The sequence below is a fragment of the Thrips palmi genome, unplaced genomic scaffold (assembly GCF_012932325.1).
Source record: "Thrips palmi isolate BJ-2018 unplaced genomic scaffold, TpBJ-2018v1 HiC_scaffold_2, whole genome shotgun sequence".
Lineage (NCBI taxonomy): Eukaryota > Metazoa > Arthropoda > Insecta > Thysanoptera > Thripidae > Thrips > Thrips palmi.
In genome coordinates this window covers 5,289,679-5,308,437 of record NW_023144629.1, presented here as the reverse complement: position 1 = coordinate 5,308,437, position 18,759 = coordinate 5,289,679, and the positions used below count along the sequence as shown (strand labels likewise).

The following is an 18,759-nucleotide window of genomic DNA, read 5'->3' as shown; positions in this document are numbered from 1 at the left end:
CGTGCCGCAAAATGTACCCCGTGTGCGGTGCCGCGGTGCCGCCGCATAGCGTCGCGGTGGCCGTCGTTCCCCGTATGCGGCCGTACGGTTAGTTAAAGCAACTGGTGGCTGCGGAGGCTGCGAGGCCGAGATATAGCTAATCAAGTGGAAGGGAGGCGCATCCAGAGGAAAGGGGGGGGGGGGGGGGGGGAAGGGGCACGCCCGGGGCGGTCGTGAGTAGCGGCTCATGAGGTGGGAAGAACAGCAATCTCGATGATTCCACTGCTCGACTCTTTGTCTCTCTCTCTCTCTCTCTCTCTCTCTCTCTCTCTCTCTCTCTCTCTCTCTCTCTCTCTCTCTGGCAGTAAGGCGATCTCACTCCTTTGTGGTCCGGCTTTCGCGGACTTTCGGCTTGAAACTGGACACCCTTTTCCGCTTTTGTGCTGCAGTGGGCGTATTTGCTCGACGGACACGAATCCAGCAAGTCAGCATCTTGCACGTACCAAGCCAGGCTGGATTTGCGATTAACTATTTCCGCTCGTATTCTAAAGTTTAACCTGCCTGTTGCTTGTTTGGGAATTTTTAAAACTTTTTTTCGAGTCCGCGTCCGTAATTGGCGACTTTTGACGGGCGGCAGTTATTATTTTAGAAGGCATTGTTGCGCTGGGCTTGGCGGGTGCGGCTCGGCTCTGGGCTCCGCCCCGGGCTGCCCTGGCCAGGCCCGGCCCTGGACCGCGTCTACTGTGGCTGGCTTGAAAAGGCGTGCAATTCAATACGGGCTGCCTGCCTGCCAGCGTGCTGCCAGCGTGCTGCCAGCCCTGCCAGGGCGGCGCCGCGACGTTGTCTGCTCTTGGGCGAGCTGACGGACAGACGACAGCAGACCGATACCAAAAGTTGCGTTTTCACCACCGCGCTGCTGTCCCTCTTCACGCGTTTAACACAGTGTGGCGCCGCGTGGCGCTTAGTGAGTCCCGGGGGACGCGGCGCGCGCGGCTTCACGCACTACTTGACGTGCTTTCCGAACGCCCAAAAAAGGCGGCCGCGAAAGTGGCTGGGAGTGCTGCTCGCGACACCGCGTACATGCCAACGCCCTGCACCGCCACCGGCAGCCACCGCGAGCGCGACGAGGACGCCGGGAACGCGTCCGAGAGCGCCGCCCTTTTGTGCCTCATTCAGTCGGGGACCGCCGAGCGGAGCCGAGCCGTGCCGAGCCGAGCCGTGCCGAGCCGAGCCGAGCCGAGCCGCGGGGCAAAATCGCATCCAGGGAACAATGTGTGGCGGCCTGGCGGCCTGGCGGGGGAGGGAAGGGGGCTTTTAAAAACGAAAGAGTGGAGAGGAGCGGACAAAGCGCGGGGATATTTTTGCAGGAGGTACGTTAAAAGGGTCGTATCGAGAAGGCGGTGACAGAGTGCGCGACTGTACTGTTCGTTTCTCTCTCGCTTTAGCGCGTGCTGATAAAAGGCCGCGGGGCGGTGAGCTGCTTTCCGGAGGCAGCCCGGCGGTGGGTGGGGTAGCGTCCGAAAACGCAGGCATTACCACGCGAGGGAAATGCAGCCGGCTTCGGGACATTGGCCGAAAGTGCAAAGGAACGCGGCTACACTGCCAGGTGGCTGCGCCGCCGCCGCGCCGCCGAGCGAGCGCACTCCCCCGACATGTTTTGCCAGTCTGCTTGTCGAAGAAGAATTCCTCTCGGCTCTACTGGGGCGTCACCGGGCGACAGTGAGTGAAACGGAGACGGTGTAGGAAGGGGAGGGGGAGGGATTGGTTAGGAGAGCAGGCGTGAAATGGAAAGGCAGCGCGGCCGACGGACGGGGAGGGGGAGGGGGAGGAGGGGGAGGCGCGGTGGAGCCTGATTCCCGAACCGTGAGGAGCATGATTTATATTTTATGATTCTGATCCCATAAAACACGCCGAATGACAGCTTCCGAAGCAGAACACGGCAACAACACGCAAACCCCCCGAGTGATTCAATCAGGGCGCACGATCGCTTCGGTTTTTCGGTTTCGCCGCGCCGTCTTTCGGTGTTTGAAGCCGCCGCCGCGAAGGCGGTCGAGAAGGCGGGCAGGAAGCCGGCGCGTGAACGCCCTGCCCGGCCGCCGCGCCGCGTGGAGGCACGCGAGTCAAAAGGGGCGCGCTGGCCGCCAGGCGGGCCGCCAGCCGGGCCGCCAGCAGCCGCCAGCCGAGCCGGGACGTGACGAGCCTGCCGAGCGGACGCCTCTATATTCCAATTCCCCGCCACGGCATGCCGTGCAGCGCCATGCAGTGATAGGTACTGTCCGACGAAATAAACCTCTCAGCAACGTGACGAACCGGCGCGCCGACCGACAGGTACCGGGGGCAAAGCGATGTCCCCCGAAGCAGTACGATAAGTCGAAGGACGATGAGGACTACGAAAAATTCCCTCCAAAACGGTTGGCAGTCATGTGGGCCAAGCAACGCCCTAGCATTTTATGTTTGTAGTGTAGGAATGTCGTCAAAGTCTACCCCTTCCCCTTTTCTGGGGAGACGCGGGTGGACCTCCGCCGCCGCCACCGCCAAACCGGAAACTCCATCTCCCCGCCAAGATCTCGCCGAGCGCGCCGTGTAAAAGTGTACCTACCCCGGTTTTAGGGCCCTTTCCCGCGGAGGACGCCAACATCGACGCGGGAGAAGCATCGCGCATGTTTTCTTTCCATTTTCCGAACCTTGTTCTTCTCTGTCGGCAGGTCAGGTGCAGCTTCAGCCCAACGAGCCGGAGCCGCAGTTCCTGGCCGCGCTGGAGAACATGACGGCGTCGCAGGGCCGGGACGTCCAGTTCACATGCATCGTGGACCAGCTCGGGCCGTACAGGGTGAGGCACTGGAGCGCGACGGCGCCGGGAGGGAGGGAGCGAGCGAGCAGGCGTCTTGCTCAGAGATTACTGGGGAGAATGAGTTAAATTAAATCATTAGTCCAAGCCGGCCCTTCTTGTTAAATGGTTCAGAAAACTAACTTGTGTGGCGGAGGGCCGCAGGGAGGGCGACCGTGCTGCTCTCTGTTTGTTTGATAATGCCCACCCCAAGCACGGCCAGGCACGGTACGGCGCGCTGCAGCACCGGCCGCCCCTTGCGCTGCGAACTACAACAGGTCGGTCGGGAGGTCAGGCCGCTGAGCGGCTCGCCGGCTCAACGGATTCGCCACGGAAAAATAGAACCCTTGTGCAAATTTGCAACTTCCCTGCGAACAATGAACAATGCCGTTTCGCTGCGCTGAGGACAGGGAGGAGCTTACCGGAGCGCCGCCGCCGCGGTCGAGCCTCGCGAGGGGCTTCGCGTCCTCCAGCTCGAGAGCGTGAGCCGCCGCCACGTCTTGTCGGAGCCACGCTGGAGTCTGCCACTTGGCAGTAAGACTTTCTGGCAATTAGCTGCCGCAGAGGGATAGCGACTCGATGCACCACCAGACGCGCTGCGCCGCCCCGGCCGCTTCGCTCGCCGGGGAGCTCCGTCCCCCTCCCCTCCCCGACCCCACTCATGTGAAAGAATCTTGGCTGGCGGCGTGGCGGAGCGTTGCGGGAGGAGGCGGGGGACTTACAGTGGCGGCTCCCAGCGGCTCAGTCCCTTAACGTCAGAGTAACCAGAGGGGACTAGACGTGAACGAGTGTGCTCGCGGCTCGAGCATGTTGCTTTGTCTGCCTTTGGCATTAAACGGGCCCCCGGGCCGCTGAGAGGCACACGAGGTTTAAGGTCTTGTTTTCGCGGTGCTTCCGTTGTTCAAACCAGGAAGGAGGCCCAAGGACTCCACTGTTCCAACTGAAAAATGGGCAACTATTTTTTTGTACTTCTATCGGAAAGCCACGCAGTGGCTCCCTCCTCTGTAGCAGCACTGGCGACAGTGTGGTGGTACGTGCCTCGGCCTCGGCCAACCAATCAGAAAGTGGGAAGGTCATCCTCGGCGGGGCTCTCGGCCAGTGGGGAGGCCGCAAGAAGCCTGCGGCCCTGCGGCTCGGATTTCGCCGCTGCGCTGCTTTCAATACTCGCTGATTCGGTGTCTTCTCGGCCTCAAACAAGATTTTCGTTTCTCTTCCAGAGCGCGCGAGACGCGAGGGGGAAACAACTTTTGCTGTATAGAGTTGATTGATATAGTGCGTGGGGTAGGATGCAGCTGGGGTCCAGAAAGAGGGATCTCTCGAGCTCACCACTTCATCCTCTTTGTTTCCTCCGATAGAGAAACAGATGGAATTCGCATCTACCTTCCGAGGCAACAACAAAATTTGTCGAAACATTTTCTTGCAAAATTGGTTTTTGCTTTAGGTGGCGTGGATCAAGTCGGACACGAAGGCCATCCTGGCCATCCACACCCACCTGGTGGCGCACAACCAGCGGCTGTCCGTCACACACAACGGCCACAACACGTGGCGTCTCCACGTCAACAACGTGCAGCCCTCGGACAACGGCACCTACATGTGCCAGATCAACACGGAGCCGATGCGGTCCCAGGTAAGGAAGGACGGGCAGACAGGCGGGCAGACAGGCGGGCAGACAGGCGGGCAGAAATGCACATAGCTTGACCACAGCGACCCGAGGCGGGATTTGGTTTTAATTCGCCCGGGCTTAAGGTGGTCCCCCAGTCGGCTAGCATTGCGGCGGTGCCACCCCGGCCTTGTCGCTAACGGCCTGCACGAGGGGCAGTGGGATGCAGCGGAAAATCGACCCGCGCAGGAAAATCGGCAAACCGCGCAGGCGGAAGAATCGGCCACATTTTGACCAACTTTGCGAGGTCCGGTGCCCCCAAACTAAATGAGGCCAAGGCGTTCCAAAAGGCGGGTCAAGAAAGAGTAAGGGCCTCAGGAGTGCCGGTACGTTGAGAGACGCCTCTCATCACGGCTCGGCTAGATTGGACGCAGTCACCCGGAGTCAGCAAGGCCTTCGACCGCAGCTGGGTCTTAATTTTACCTCCGTCTTTTTAGCAGCTGTCTTGAAGCACACAGGCGTGTTGAGATGCGGGTAGCGTTCCAGGCTCTCCCTCCGCACGTTGCCTGGACCCCTTGCAGTGCTGCAGCGCCCCGCGTCGGCTGCTTGCTTTCAGCCGGCAGCGTCGTAACTTTTTAATCCCCTGGCGTTCAAATTTGGCGCCAATCTTTTCCATATTTCCAGAGTGGGGCCGCCGAGGCCGGGGCAGTCAGTGGGCCCCACTGAGAGGGAGAGAGAAAGACCAACTCGGAGTCAGTCTGTCGCCTCCCCCGCCTCGGTCCGCTCCGCCCCGCCGCCGGACTTTGCTTACGGTATTAGACCTCTCAAATCCCCTTCCTCGCTCTTTCTCGTGCCTCCGCGATCCGGCGCCCTTCGAGCCGAGCCGAGCCGAGCCGGGCCAAGGGAAGAAAAGCCCAATCAGTCCCTCTTGAGCCGCGGGGCCGCGGGGCCGTGGGGCCACATGGCACGTGCGGAGGGATCCGGAAGGCCAAAAGGCCGCAGGGCTGGAGGGCGCACCTCCATTCCCCATTCGGATGTCGAGGTGGCGAGGTGGCGGCGCGGCCAATAAGCTATTGGCAGTGGCGGGGGCAGCACAGTGGGCCAGAGGACCGGCGGAGCCGGCCAAAACTCGAAACGCGTTTTGAGCTCCAGAGTCGCTAAATGGGACCCAAACGGGACGCGTGACCCCACCAATGGATTGCTCTCCGCACGAGGAATCCATTGGTGGGGTCACACGCGCGGTTCGAGTCCAGTGTAGTCCCTCAAGGTTCTGTGGTTGCAGATGGGGTCGCTGTCCGTGGTGGTGCCGCCGGACATCCTGAGCAACGACTCCTCCGAGACGAGCGGCGTGGCGCGCGAGGGCGGTAGCGTCATGCTGCGCTGCACGGCCGTCGGCGTCCCCGAGCCCACCGTCAGCTGGCGCCGCGAGGACACCGCCAACATCGTCTTCAGGCACGACGGCGGCCGCGAGAAGCAGGGTGGGCAACATTTCTTTGCAGGCAGCAAAAAAAAAAGAAAAAAATGTAGCTAAATTGGCTGGGCCGCGCGATGGAGCGATACATACACATAGGCCCGTGATGCCACCGCCATTTGTTACACGGTCAAAGTGCCTCGTGCGTCTCTGTTATTTTATTTTTTTAAATGTTGGCAGCCGTGCGGTCGGTGGCGGGGCCGGTGCTGGCGCTCTCCGGCGTCATGAGGCAGGACATGGGCACCTACCTGTGCATCGCCACGAACGGGGTGCCGCCCGCGGTCAGCAAGCGGTACCAGGTGCAGGTCCACTGTGAGTACCGAGTACTTTCACTCTCTCGATTGGTTCGCCGGCTGTGGCACAGTGGGCCAGAAGACCCTCCACCGGTCTTCTGGCCCACTGTGTGCCGGTCCTGAGACTACGCAGCCTTGCGTCGCCCTGCGTAGCCCTGCGTAGCCCTGCGTAGCACCCTTCCCGCAGAGACCGCCCCGCGCTGCAGTGCTCGCATTCCCACGTCGTTGGACGGAATTTCTGCAATACAGATTAAAAGTCCGAGCGGCTAAAAACCCTGGCCGCATTGTCCGCGCTGCAGTGGCTTCAGCGGCGGACTCCAGCGGCAGACTCCAGCCAGCTCATCCGGTCAATTGTCGCGAGGCATCGCGGCTGCAGCTTCAAAAGGGCTGCCGTCCTGAATCAAACCTTTTTGTGCGGCTGTGCCATGGGCTGTGCCATTGGCTGTGACCGGCTGTGACGGCGCGGCTCGCCACGGCGCGGCATGCCTGCGAGGCCTACGGCAGCCAAAGGCACGGCCTGTAGGGCAGTGGCTTCATCATCGCCAAGTTGTCGTTCTGTTAGGGAAAATAACATCACCACTTTTTGAATGTAACAAAACTTGTTGTTTATTCCTGTCATTCCTGTGCCAGTTTTATTTATTATTTTTTGTGCGTGGGCGTCGGGGCCAAGCCAGCCGGGGAGTGGAATGTCAGGCGACGTCCACGACGTCCAGGACGTCCAGGACGTCCCGCAGGACGGCGCCGAGGTTTCACCCCTTTTCCTGTTTCATCCCCGTTCCATCCCGGCCCTGTAAGTCCAAATCCCGCAAATCCTGCTCCTCCCTCCCGGTCCTTTTAGGTCCCTTCAGATCGGACACACCGGCCCGGCCGCGCCCATCAAGGTGATGCCGGGCTTGGCCTCGACGGGGGCCTCGACGAGCTTGGCCGCACGGCCCGGCGCCAGGGGCAGCCAGGGGCAGCCAGGGGCCAGGTCACGAGTTTCTTTTCTTGTTGTTGGCCTTGTTGTTTGGAGATGTCGAAATGGCCGAGGCTAAGGCCACGCTAAGGCCTCGACGTCCCCGTCGACTCGGACTCCGCCAGCCTTGGCGTCCAGGCGGGCGGGGCGGGGCGGGCTGACTCCTGTCAAGCCGTGCTCCAGAAGGGCATCAGGGCAGACTTGCAGACAGGATTGCCGCCGACGCGTGGAAAGGTTAGGTCCCTCTGCCTTGCCTCTGACTGTGGCTGTGTGTGTGTGTGTGTGTTTAAGTCTCAATATTGGCTGCCCGCTGGCAGCAGCAATAGTGGACAAGCTACATCCCCCGGACGCGCGAGGGGCGGTGACAAACAGGCTCACTCACGGGCCACGGCTGTGTCTGTGTGAGTCTGTGTGTGTCTGTGTGCGTGAGGCAGCGGCACTTGATCGAATGCAGGAGGGAGGGAAACACAGTTCATTAAATCATCTGTCTGTGAAAGCTGAGAGGCGGAGAGGAACATGTTGCACAGCTAGCAGGGCTAGCAGCGGTCTGCCATAACAGGTGTGTCCCGCCCCTCTCTCTCTCTCTCTCTCTCTCTCTCTCTCTCTCTCTCTCTCTCTCTCTCTCTCTCCTCTCTCTCTCTCCCTCTCTCTCTCTCTCTCTCTCGGCAGCGTTGCAACTCCCCCTCTCGACCGCGTCGACCAAAGTTCACCCCCCGCGCGCACTCTGACAAGTGTCACTGCTTTAGTGGAAAACCTAACCGGCGGCGCCCCCACCCCCTTACACACAGACCAACACAAACGTAAACACACACACATGCACACGGTGTGCCGACTAGCCTCGCCCACCCTCGGCTAGTCTCGCGGCGGGCTCTGCAGCCGAGGCCTGGGCGGGCTGCTCTGTGGCGACTGAGAGTCGTTTTTATCGCTCTGTCTCTCTCGCACTCATGGGGCGCGCCGTGCAGGTGCGAGAGAGACAGAGCGACGAGGACGGCTCTCGGACTCGGCCTGCTGGCTCTGCCTGCAAGTAATGGCACTGCGCAAATTGAGCGGGAACCGAGCGGGCTGCGCCGAGCTGCGCTCCCTGCCGCCGTCTGATTCCGAAGGCCCGCTTCGTCGCTCTGTCTCCCTCGCACTCACGGCGCGCCCCCATCAGCCCCCGCGAGCGCGCGAGAGAGACAGAGCGACGGTCCTTCGGGCGGCCGCGCTCCCTGCGCTCCCGGTGGCAACCGGGTGGGCAATCCTGCGGCCCTGCAGACCGCGTCCCAGCATCGCTCTCTGTCTCTCTCGCACCCCGACGGGGCTGGGGCCGCACCCCGTCGGCCAGTCGCATGGCGAGAAGGCTGAAAAATGTGTTTCCGAAAACCGACTTGTGAGCTGACGCGTTGATATTCAGCCGTCGCATACTCTAATACTAGCTGACAAATCTTTGTGCAACATTTGAAATTTTGTAAAATTTATTTGTTTGCTGATGTTGTTAATTTTTTGATTTTTTTTTCTTGAATCAGGAGTGGTGATATAGATCCCATTCATGGCAACATCTCTGAACGTTTGCCTGTCTGTTGCAGTCGAGCCGCTCATCAAGGTGTCCAACCAACTGGTGGCGGCCCCGGCCTACAGTGACGTCATCATCCAGTGCTACGTGGAGGCCTCCCCGAAGGCCATGAACACGTGGTGGCGGGAGAGCGGTAAGCTCACCTTAAGTTGACCTGCCTCTCCAACACCCTTTTTGGTCGTGTTATTTTGACTTCGTGGGACTCGCTTAGTACCAGGACGTGGTAATAGTAGGCCTCTTCAAGGGCGGCCGAATGTTCGCGGCGTGTAGCGACACTATATTCGCCGTGTCGCGTTGTCAGTGTGTGCGCGGTCTCATATGCGTGTGTATGCGTGTGTGTGTGTGTGTGTGTGTGTGTGCGCGTGAGTGTGTGTGAGTGCGAGCCGATGCCTCGCAGGGGCTCTGCCGGGGCGGATAGACCGATTCCGAGTCGTCTTCCCCCTTCCGTCTCTCTCGCACCCATACGGGACGCCCCGAGAGTGCGAGAGAGACAGAGTGACGAAGGGGCCCTCCGCGCCCTACACTCCGCCGCGTCGCCGCGTCCCGCCGTACGCCGAGCGAGACGCCGAGGCAGAATAGGGGGGACTTCGCACATCTTTTATAGAGCCGGCGGTCTGGGCCGCCTGGGCCCGGCCCGGCCTTCCGCCCCGGGAAGGGAATCTCAGGCATTCTATAATCTGACGTAAACGCGCAGTCGTAATTCACCCGCCCCGGTTGGGGGGAGGGGAGGGGGAGGGGTGCCCGCCCACGCCGTTAATGGGCGCGGGTGTGCCCCCCCCTCCCCTCCCCCGCCGCGGGTGTGGCGGCGGGCGGTGGTTCACATACACCTCGGTTGGCACTTTCAGGCTTTTGGTGGCGAAAGTGGTCCCCCACACGAGCCGCGCCGCGCCCTGCCCGGCGTCATTTTATTATAATGCTGCTTTGAGCGCGCCTTGCCCTGACCTGCCGTGCCTGTCTGCCTCTCTGCCGCAGCCACCATGGCGGCGGGCGGCGCCCACGAGATGGACAAGCTGGTCCAGGGCGACAAGTACATCATGCAGGAGATCCAGCTGTCGGACTACGCCGTGCTCATGAACCTCACCATCCGCGGCCTGGCCAAGCGCGACTTCGGCGGCTACGTCTGCTCCTCCGTCAACGTCCTGGGCAAGTCCGAGGGGAACATCCGCCTGCAAGGTGCGTACGGCTGTGTGCGTGAGATGGGGAGTGCGAGTGTGTGAGTGCACCAGTTTCGCGCCCCGACCCGGAAATTCAGTCGAACGTCGGCTAGGAGTAGGGGATCTGACCTCACCGCTCGTCAGAAACCCGAGACGGGGCTTGGCCGGGCCTAACTCGCTCGCCAATAATCAACTCAGACGATTTAGCGCCAGTCGATCCATCCCGATGGGGATCCCCGGCCACACGGTCTGGTGCCGCGTGCCCGACTGCTCCATGATTGCCCCCTTGGCTCAGTGGCGAGGCCGAGCGTCGACCTCGTCGTCGCGGTTCGTCCACTATAAAAAGTCTTGGTGTTCCAGAGCTGCACCTGCCGGTGTCCCCCAGCACCACGACCTCGACCACGCCGCCGAGGCACTCCCACGACCCGGGCAAGCACCGCAACCGGAACAAGAGCACCAACGCCAACAACAAGACCCCCGCGCACAGCAAGGACACGCTGGCCAAGCAGGGCCGCAAGAAGCAGCCGCAGGAGCAGGAGGGGGCGGCCTCGTCCACGGAGCAGCTGGGCGACAGCACGGCCACGGCCACGGCGCCGCACTGGGACGCGTCCACCAAGTCGCCGCCGCGGCGCCGCGACCGCTGGAACGACATCCCGGGCTCCACGGACCGCCAGACGCCTGGCGCCGCCCTGCTGGCCGCGGGCCTCGTCGGCGTCCTCGCGGGTCGGCGCTGAGGACTCCGCCAGGACGGCGGCGACGTCCACCGCGCCCCCGGGGAAGGCTCCGGAACGACGTGGTCCGGGCCGCGCGGCTGGCCGAAGGCCTCGAAGGCCCTCGGAGGGGACGCCAGATTCGCCCGCTCGCTGCCGGTCGGAAAGTAACCACAAACTGTCATCGGCGTGGACGTTGTTGTTTCGGAACGCGCGCCGTTTCCCGAAACGCAGTGAGAGTGACAATAAGATTTACCGTCGCAGTTCCTGTTCCCCTTTCGAGGCAGCGATAAAAGCTGGAGAAGCATGCCATAGAGTGGCTGCAATTGGAACGCCCCGGACTGTCAAATGCCGTGCTCAAAACGTAAACGTGTGTGTGTTGTTTTTGTTACAATGTGTCATAATGTAGTCTCGCGGGAGGGCCCCCCATCCAGCGCAGTCGTGATGGAGATTCGATGCGGCCAGACTTTAGGAAACTATTGTTTTTGAATGGCGGGAATGATGTTGTTGTTGTTGTTGGCTACATAGAGATAAGGACGGCAAATAATTAGTCAATTTTACCGAGCGCTGCACATAGCTTTATTTCGGAAAGCAATACTCGTCAATTGGGACAAACCATCCGGGATTCTGGAGATCAGGTAGACCACGTAAGTTTTAAGGTAGAAATCGGCATTTAAAAAGAAAAATTGCTTCCTCATCCGTGTAGTAGTGTCGCGAAGTTTGTTGACTGTTAATCTTTAATACAGATTTAATTCGTGCAGGTTCACGACGCCATGAATGCTCGTGAGTGCTTTAAAAAGACGTTTCTAGGTGTAAGTGTTTTGCTTGTCGTTTTGGCAACGGAGAGGGGTTCAAGTTACTCCCGGCCCGGAGCCGCACATATCACAAGCTGCAGGGAACAGGTCGCTTCTGGGCCGGGAAACTTTTATGACAATAATACGTATCTTTATGTTTGTCAGTTGTTTTGGGATGAGCAAGGAGAAATAGGTAGGAAACAATTCGTTGAGACTGTTATAACATTCGATTTAAAAAAAAATATGTGTGTACATACATTATGGTAACGTTTCGGGATACAGTACAGTAGTGTTATTTAATGTGTATAATTATTGCTGAGCTGTGCATTTTTGTTTCAGTTCCTTTCGTTTCTGATTATTCACTGACGAAATTCCGAATATTACACTCACCGCGATAAACAAAACCACAAGGCCGTAGTCGTCGATCCCGGTTGCTAGAGCGCGTCTGCATGGGACTTCCCGAATCGATTTGATTTCGATTTTCAATTTTATTTCGATTTTCAATTCAAATTTGGATTTGGATGCGCACCGACTCGCTGGCGTTTCTCGGCGGGTAGCGTTGAGGCGAGGCCCTGGAATGCCCCAGGTCGGCGGAGCGTGGCGGAGCGTGGCGGAGCAGGGCCTGGCTGGACTTGAAGGGTGTCAGTAAAACACTGCGGCCCATCTGTTTGCGTGCACCAGCCTCGCCTTGCTTCGCCTTGCGGTCATTCCCCACGCGCCGCCAGAGCTTCCTCGCTCTGTCTCTCTCGCGCTCCGACGGGGTGCCCCGTGAGTGCGAGAGAGACGCAAACTAGCCGGGGCGGGCCGCGCTGCCGCGTCCACGGTTTGCGCCCCGAACGCTTGAGTCCATCCATTTTTCTGCTTGACTCCCCCCCCCCTCCACCACTGCCAGTGTCCTTCCCTCCTCTGCCGGCAGGCGAAGCTACCCCGCGCTGACTGCGAGGGGTAGCGCCGCGGGCTGGCGGGGCCGGGGGCTGGCGCGTGGAGTAGAGACGGCGGAGTCTGTCTCCAAGCTGCTGCTGCTGATGTGCCATAGATAGCGACGTCCACATATCGACCTCTTGTTCTAGCCAAGCATATCCACTGTCCCTGTATCATATCCCTTAGCGAACATATCCCTCGATGTCCGGTCTGTTTCGGCGTGCGCGCGAGTTGTGCACGGACGACGAGACAGCATTCTAGCGAAGCGAAATAAACTATCAACCAGAACGAGTTCGTGTTTCACTCTCCTCTCCTCTCACATTCACACAGGCGCGCTGCGTCGAGGACAGACAGACGGACAGGCGGGGGGTAGCGCCAGAAAGGTAGGCAACCCATCGCCCGCGCTGGCTGGCCGCCCCCACCCCGGGACTCGAATCAGCTGATGCGGCGGAGGTGGTGGGGCGGCCCAGGCCAGCCGCCATTGGCCGAAAGCCAAACAAGTGACGTCACGCCGACAGCCGCCAGGACGTCAGACGAAACGACAGAGACAGAGGGTGGCAGGGACGCAGGGGTGGACGGACGACGGACGGCTGGTTGCAGTGGTTTTGCCCGTCATCTAGGCAACCCGTTGGCGGGGCTGCGGGGCCTGACCGTCTGGACGGGGCTCGGCATCGAGGAGGAAGGACGGGCCTGGCTTTGGTCGGACAGCTGGGGGGCGCGGAGGAGCGCAGGGACGTGAACCAGAGACCAGAACCAGAGTGGCCATGGCTTCGGGCTGCTGCGGCGCCAAGAAACAGAAGCTCAACAACTCGTCGAGCGTGGCCTGCAACGGCACCAACGGCACCAACGGCACGGCCGAGGGCGAGCACGGCGACCACGCCATGCAGAACGTCCTGAACGGCATCAAGAATGGGATGGTGGCCCAGCCGGAGATGGGGTTCTTCTGCTTCGACGTGCTGTACAATCACCTGCACAGCCTGGAGGCGCCGCAGAACCCCAAGTTCAGCAACGACCCCTAGTGAGTGTGGTTTGTGCGTGCGCGGGGACCATTCCGATGCCCCTCCGCCCCCGATTTGGCGGTTTTTCGAGTGGACGTATTGGTTATGTAGGTCATTGGTCCCGTCTCCGCAGAGGAACCTAACCTCTTCAAGTTTCGGACGGATACCATATTTACCAACATTTGGCGTCTTGTTGTCCATTCCCGTGTACCGATCATGGTACTATTTCAGTTTCTCGTGACTAGCTAGTAGAAATTGTTTTCGAAAAGTTCTCCTGTCACGGTTTACTATCGAATGAGGACGGTGCTCCTTTGTTGTTTTGGTTTCTTTGTGTTTGGTGTCTCTTGCAAAGTGACCTTACGCATACTTTTGATTGATCTTTTTTTGGGTTTCGTGTATTGTAACGTGAGGTGGTACTTTTTAAAACCACAGTCATTGCCATTTATTGATTTCTTGCAATGTCTCTGATTCTTTGTCTGGCTCACATTTGCCCACTCATCACCGTTCCTTTGTTTTCATTTTTCGCACTGTTGCTGAAGAATCAAAGTGGTCTATTTTAGACTTCAATGCAAATTGAATTTTTAACTCTTGTATGCTCTTGCTCCTTGCAGCCCACTCTTCGTCACATGGGAAATTGGAAAAGACCGACGGTTGCGTGGTTGCATTGGAACATTCTCAGCCATGAATCTGCACTGCGGACTTCGAGAATATGCTGTCACAAGGTATGTTCGTTTCACTATCAAAGCACAATTCCTAAGTCGTAACAAAACATAGCTATTTAACAGTCAGCCAGAATATAATTAAACATTCTGTAGTTGCTGCTTGTGAAACGGAAATCTAGTAGTTTGCTTTACATATATTTTTTTTTGCTGAAAGCAAACAATTTTGCCAAGCTCTACTGCAAACAGTAAGTGCCTTCTTATAAATTGGAAAATACAGGCTGTAATGTTGTTTTTAGAAACTCATTCATTGTGGATTGTGGCATTTAAACAGCATAATCAAGCAAACCAAACAAAAAAAATTTTCGACTAAAGTAAAATGATTCTTGACGATGTGCTCTCTTCTTGATGATAGGCGATTCTTGATGCCGAGCTGACCTTGATGATCCGCAATCCTTGACGATCATCAAATGACATGACGATCAGCAATGGCAATCAATGGTCTGCGGTTGATGACCTCGAGCCTCTCGGCCTTAGCTCGTCCCTTAGCTGCAGACTCATTCCGAGAGTCGCTTTCGTCGCTCTGTCTCTCTGGGGCGTCCCTTGTGGGTGCGAGAGAGACGGAGCGACGAGAGCGACTGTCGGTGCGCGTCTGCTGAGACTGGATCGCCCTTTGCAGCGCCATGCGGGACTCCCGCTTCAGCCCCATCACGCGCGAGGAGCTGCCGCGGCTGCGCGTCGCCGTGTCCATCCTGCGGCACTTCGAGGACGCGCAGGACTACCTGGACTGGGAGGTGGGCGTGCACGGCATCCGCATCGAGTTCCACAACGAGAAGGGCGGCAAGCGCTCGGCCACCTACCTGCCTGAAGTGGCGCCCGAGCAAGGTGAGCGCCAACGGACGCGGGTTCAAATACCAGACCTTCGAGTCTTTTTTTTTTTTTGTGAGGGGGGCATGGGAGGTTGAGGGCCTGAGATGACTTGGGATTAATTAATTACTTTGGACGGTGTGCGCCCGTTTATTCGGTGCGGGTAGCTGACACCTTCCCCCCCTCCCCCTTCCCCCGACCTTTCTCGCGCTGCTGGCCGCCCCGCTGTCATTCGGACTGTCACTTAGGCCCTGGCGGCGACGCGGCGCATGGCCGCGAGGCGGGGCTGCTTGCTAGCATCTCTGGCGGACCTGGCGGACCAGACACGGCACGCGGATCAATATGGGACGCGGTCCGGACAGTAGCACACTCTCGCCAGAGACTGTGGCAAACCCCAGAAAACCCTTTCGTTCCCAAAGTCAGATGAGTGGGTGGGGGAGGTGAATGCTGACTCTTCCTCCGTGTTGCAGGGTGGGACCGCATCCAGACGATCGACTCCTTGCTCCGCAAGGGCGGCTTCAAGGGCGCCGTGACGCCCGAGACGCGGCGGGGCATCAAGCTGGTGCGCTACCAGAGCGAGAAGGTGTCGGTGTCGTACCCGGAGTACCTGACGCACTGGCGGTGCCTGCAGAACCAGCGCTGCTAGCGTCTGCCCCGGGGGCCCGCCCCCGTCACCCCGCCGCCGTACACGCCGCCCGCGCCGCCCGCCTTCCTGCCGCCGCCGCCGCCGTACGCGTCGACGACATTGCGGACGAGGCCGCCGCCGTACCTTCCGCCCCCCTACATGCCGCCCCCGCCGCCCGTGTACACGTCGTGCACGTCGTGCACGTCGCACCTGGACTACGTGGACGAGCGCCTGTCCCGGCTGCACCTGCTGCACGGCCTCCACGGCCTGCACGCCGAGGCTGGCGCCTTGACAGCGCGCCGCCGCCCGCCAGACTGCCACTCCACCAGGATCACAACGTTCGTGGCGACGCTACCGAGGCCGGCGGCGCGGCACCGCGGCCGCCTCCACCAGGACGCCGACGAGACGGTGCGCGCGCCCCGCGGTTCCTGGGACGCCCGGCCAGGCCCCCACACCTTCTCGACCTTCGCGGCCCCGGCGCCGTCGACCTCCACCTCCGCCTCGACATCCTTCTCGACCTCCAACTCGGCCAGCAGGGACCACCTGCTCCACTTTTAGGGGCCCTCAGACCTCGTCCAGGGGACTCGCTTCGGTGGCGTTTGGGTTCGGTGCCGACTAAGAACTTTTCTTGTCCAGTATCACTTTCCCCTTGAGCCGTGGAGGGCGAAGACGAAGACGGCGGCGTTAATCGGTCCTTGTACAAAACATGAGTCTGCCATGTCATGACGCTGAAGTTTCCCTCAATCTCCCTCTTGTCTTGATTCCGAAATCCAAAATCTTTTATCGGTTGGTGGGTGTTCTGATCTCAGCTGCAAGTCAAAAGTTGAGTTGTTCAAAGTAATAAATACACGCTGAATTTATTCACTATTTGTTTGGGTCTACAGATTCAATGGAATCCACACTGCCCTTGTCTCTAATCTATTGAGAAATGTCACTCGTCCTATTTTTTTTCTCTCTGGGCATTGTTGCTCGAGATATCTTGAGACTTTACTCTGTAGGAGCGGCCAGACAATTAAAATTATGCTCAAGCCCGTGATACCGACAACCATTGATTGGTAACTATCCTGCCGTACATTTAGTTGTACTGGTGTGTGATTCATAGATGGCTGAATTATTTTACCACGCCTCATTTCTTAAACTTCATTGTCATTTATTACTGTATACTTATTCACATGAAGTGCTTTTATATTCAACTATGCTGAGTTTGAAAATGACTTACCCGTTTTTTAGTTTTGTTTTGTTTTCTGGAAGGCTTTGATTTCTGTTTTCTTAATTGGGCGGCAAAAGGTTTTCTTTTCAATTTGGTTACATTAGATTTTTTTTGGTAAGATAGGTTCAATCTATTTTATACTTGTAACATTTTAAAAACTGCATCAATGATGCTATAGATTGTAAGATTTTTGGCTAAACCTTTTTTTTTTTTTTTTTGAATGTTTAATATCCACATTGTATGCTTCTGAGAGTCTTAATTCACCCCTTTCAAGAAGGACTTCCTTTTTGGCAGAGGTTCTGACAATATGGGGATATTATTGTACGTAGCTTGTCTCATTTTCTGTGATTGCTGTGCTGAATCTACTTCGATCTTCAATTCACAAAATTGCGAACCAAAGAGTGCTTTCCTTCACAAGTGGGCAAGGATGACCCTATTTTTCAGCTATATTTGCCTTATCTTTCTTTTCATGGTCACTTTTAAACAACTTTTTTTTTCCCTGGTAGCAACTTGGCTAGCCTTCTCAGAATTTGTGTTGGCTGGCACATCATTTCCCATTTCAGCTCTAGAGAGATAATTTAGTTGTGTAAGAGACAATGCTAGCTCATGCTGATACTGATGTGCTTGGACCGTTATCTTTGCAAATAATTGAAGTTCTCATTTTGTACTTTTGTGAATTTTCTAGGACTAGCATTTTGGAGAAATTGGGGAGTTCGGTTCAGTTTTTGGTGCTTTTTTAATATCTTAATGTCTTTAATTCATACGTTTAAAAATTGATGATAACTATCTGTGTGTAAACAGTTCTACTCCAACCCTATTGCATTCTTTCAAAGGATTGAACTCGTGAAGGTTGTTCCGAACATTTCTATAAGTACCAACTCTGACCTTTCTACCCAATTTATTTTGATACATAGTGTCATTTTTTTACAAAGTCCTTTAATGACTCCTGTGGAGTTAAGTGCTATGGCAAACAAATGACATGTTTTGTTAAATGGACTTCAGGATTTTCTGTGAAGCTACAGAAGTAATGTGATTATTTAATGGATAATTTGTGTCCATTCACTGCCATTTTCTCAAGACTCTCCTCAGATGACGCGCTAAAAGTTCTTAGACTCCAAGTGGACTATCATGAACATAACTTTGTGATGAGGCTACTTGTGGTGCAAGACCGTTTCATTGTTGTTGATCTTTCTTTTTCCTGTGTTGTTTTAGGTAAATAGTACTTATCACGTGTTGTATTCCAATAACTGCCATAACCAGTGGAGAACAAGACCAAGGCCTTTACACTATGTTGATTGACCAGTTTACTCTTCATTTCATTTCTAGTTTGCTAGGCTGAAAAAAGGAACTTTCTCCATCTTAAGTCATTCACTTCAAAATTATGACTCTGCTGTCCCGCAGGTCTAGGTTGACTGACTGGCCTACACTTTTTCATCCTGTTTTGGGATTGCTCACCTGCAGTGTCAGGCCTTGTGGGACAGTGCTCAATATCCACCATCCGTATTCTCCCCTAGTTTCTTCTTTCAAAGCTGCCTTTATGCGTACTTAAGAACATTGGCAATTTCTAAACAAAAAAAAAATCAACGCTCAGATTTTTTTTTTTTTTTTTTTTTTTTTGTACTTTGTGTAGCTTTGGAATTGTTCAATTTGTACTTTTGGTCAAACCTTACCACTTACATTCATCACACATTTGAGTGTTCATTTTAATCAATAGAGTAGATAAGATTCAAATGTTCTGAGTAAGCCTGTGTAGCATCTATAATCTATTTCTCCATTATCAGTGTATGTAGGCTTCACCTATATAAACGTATGCTGCTATGGTAGCAGTAAAACAAACTACTTTACAGTTTGAAAAAATTTTGCTGTCAATTCTGCCTAGAAAACATTTTATCTTTCAAAATAATTGTCACTCCTATATTTTTGTGGAATTCTGATTCTGATAGAAATTTTTTTTCAGTGGGAAACAAAGTACTGTAGTGTGTTTGTGATGGTTGAACAGTTTCATTTTGGTTCAGCTCACTTTTGATCTTAAATTGATCTTAAATTTGTCCATTTGCTGACAAGGTGATTTCTTTGTTATGGAAGTGAATATATTTTTAAACATATATATTGAATTTAATATTCATATTTCATCACTCAAATAG

At 56.3% G+C, this 18,759-nt stretch overlaps 2 protein-coding genes across 2 annotated transcripts in view; both read left to right on the top strand.

Moving 5' to 3' along the window:
• The window catches only part of LOC117647413 (lachesin-like), a 35,052-nt gene extending 23,538 nt beyond the window's left edge, over positions 1–11,514 (top strand). Inside the window, exons 3-11 of the mRNA XM_034389141.1 lie at positions 2,685–2,809; positions 4,248–4,433; positions 5,689–5,884; positions 6,058–6,189; positions 8,691–8,810; positions 9,650–9,850; positions 10,192–10,529; positions 11,303–11,324; positions 11,501–11,514. Of these exons, the coding sequence (XP_034245032.1) occupies positions 2,685–2,809; positions 4,248–4,433; positions 5,689–5,884; positions 6,058–6,189; positions 8,691–8,810; positions 9,650–9,850; positions 10,192–10,529; positions 11,303–11,324; positions 11,501–11,514 (1,334 nt within the window). The remainder of the gene's footprint in view (positions 1–2,684; positions 2,810–4,247; positions 4,434–5,688; positions 5,885–6,057; positions 6,190–8,690; positions 8,811–9,649; positions 9,851–10,191; positions 10,530–11,302; positions 11,325–11,500) is intronic.
• A 1,253-nt stretch (positions 11,515–12,767) lies between these two features.
• LOC117647092 (AMMECR1-like protein) lies at positions 12,768–15,493 on the top strand. The gene is made up of 4 exons (XM_034388607.1): positions 12,768–13,274; positions 13,866–13,976; positions 14,593–14,798; positions 15,251–15,493. Exons 1-4 carry the CDS (start codon positions 13,021–13,023, stop codon positions 15,424–15,426), a joined length of 747 nt encoding a protein of 248 aa, XP_034244498.1. The 5' UTR covers positions 12,768–13,020; the 3' UTR covers positions 15,427–15,493.
• Positions 15,494–18,759: the final 3,266 nt, after the last annotated feature.

Bases quoted from the DNA above. Each gene is read 5' to 3' on its own strand.
- LOC117647092 (XM_034388607.1), top strand. From the start codon at position 13,021: ATGGCTTCGGGCTGCTGCGGCGCCAAGAAACAGAAGCTCAACAACTCG. The intron at 13,275-13,865 runs GTGAGTGTGGTT...TGCTCCTTGCAG, and splicing joins AAGTTCAGCAACGACCCCTA to CCCACTCTTCGTCACATGGG. The intron at 14,799-15,250 runs GTGAGCGCCAAC...TCCGTGTTGCAG, and splicing joins TGAAGTGGCGCCCGAGCAAG to GGTGGGACCGCATCCAGACG.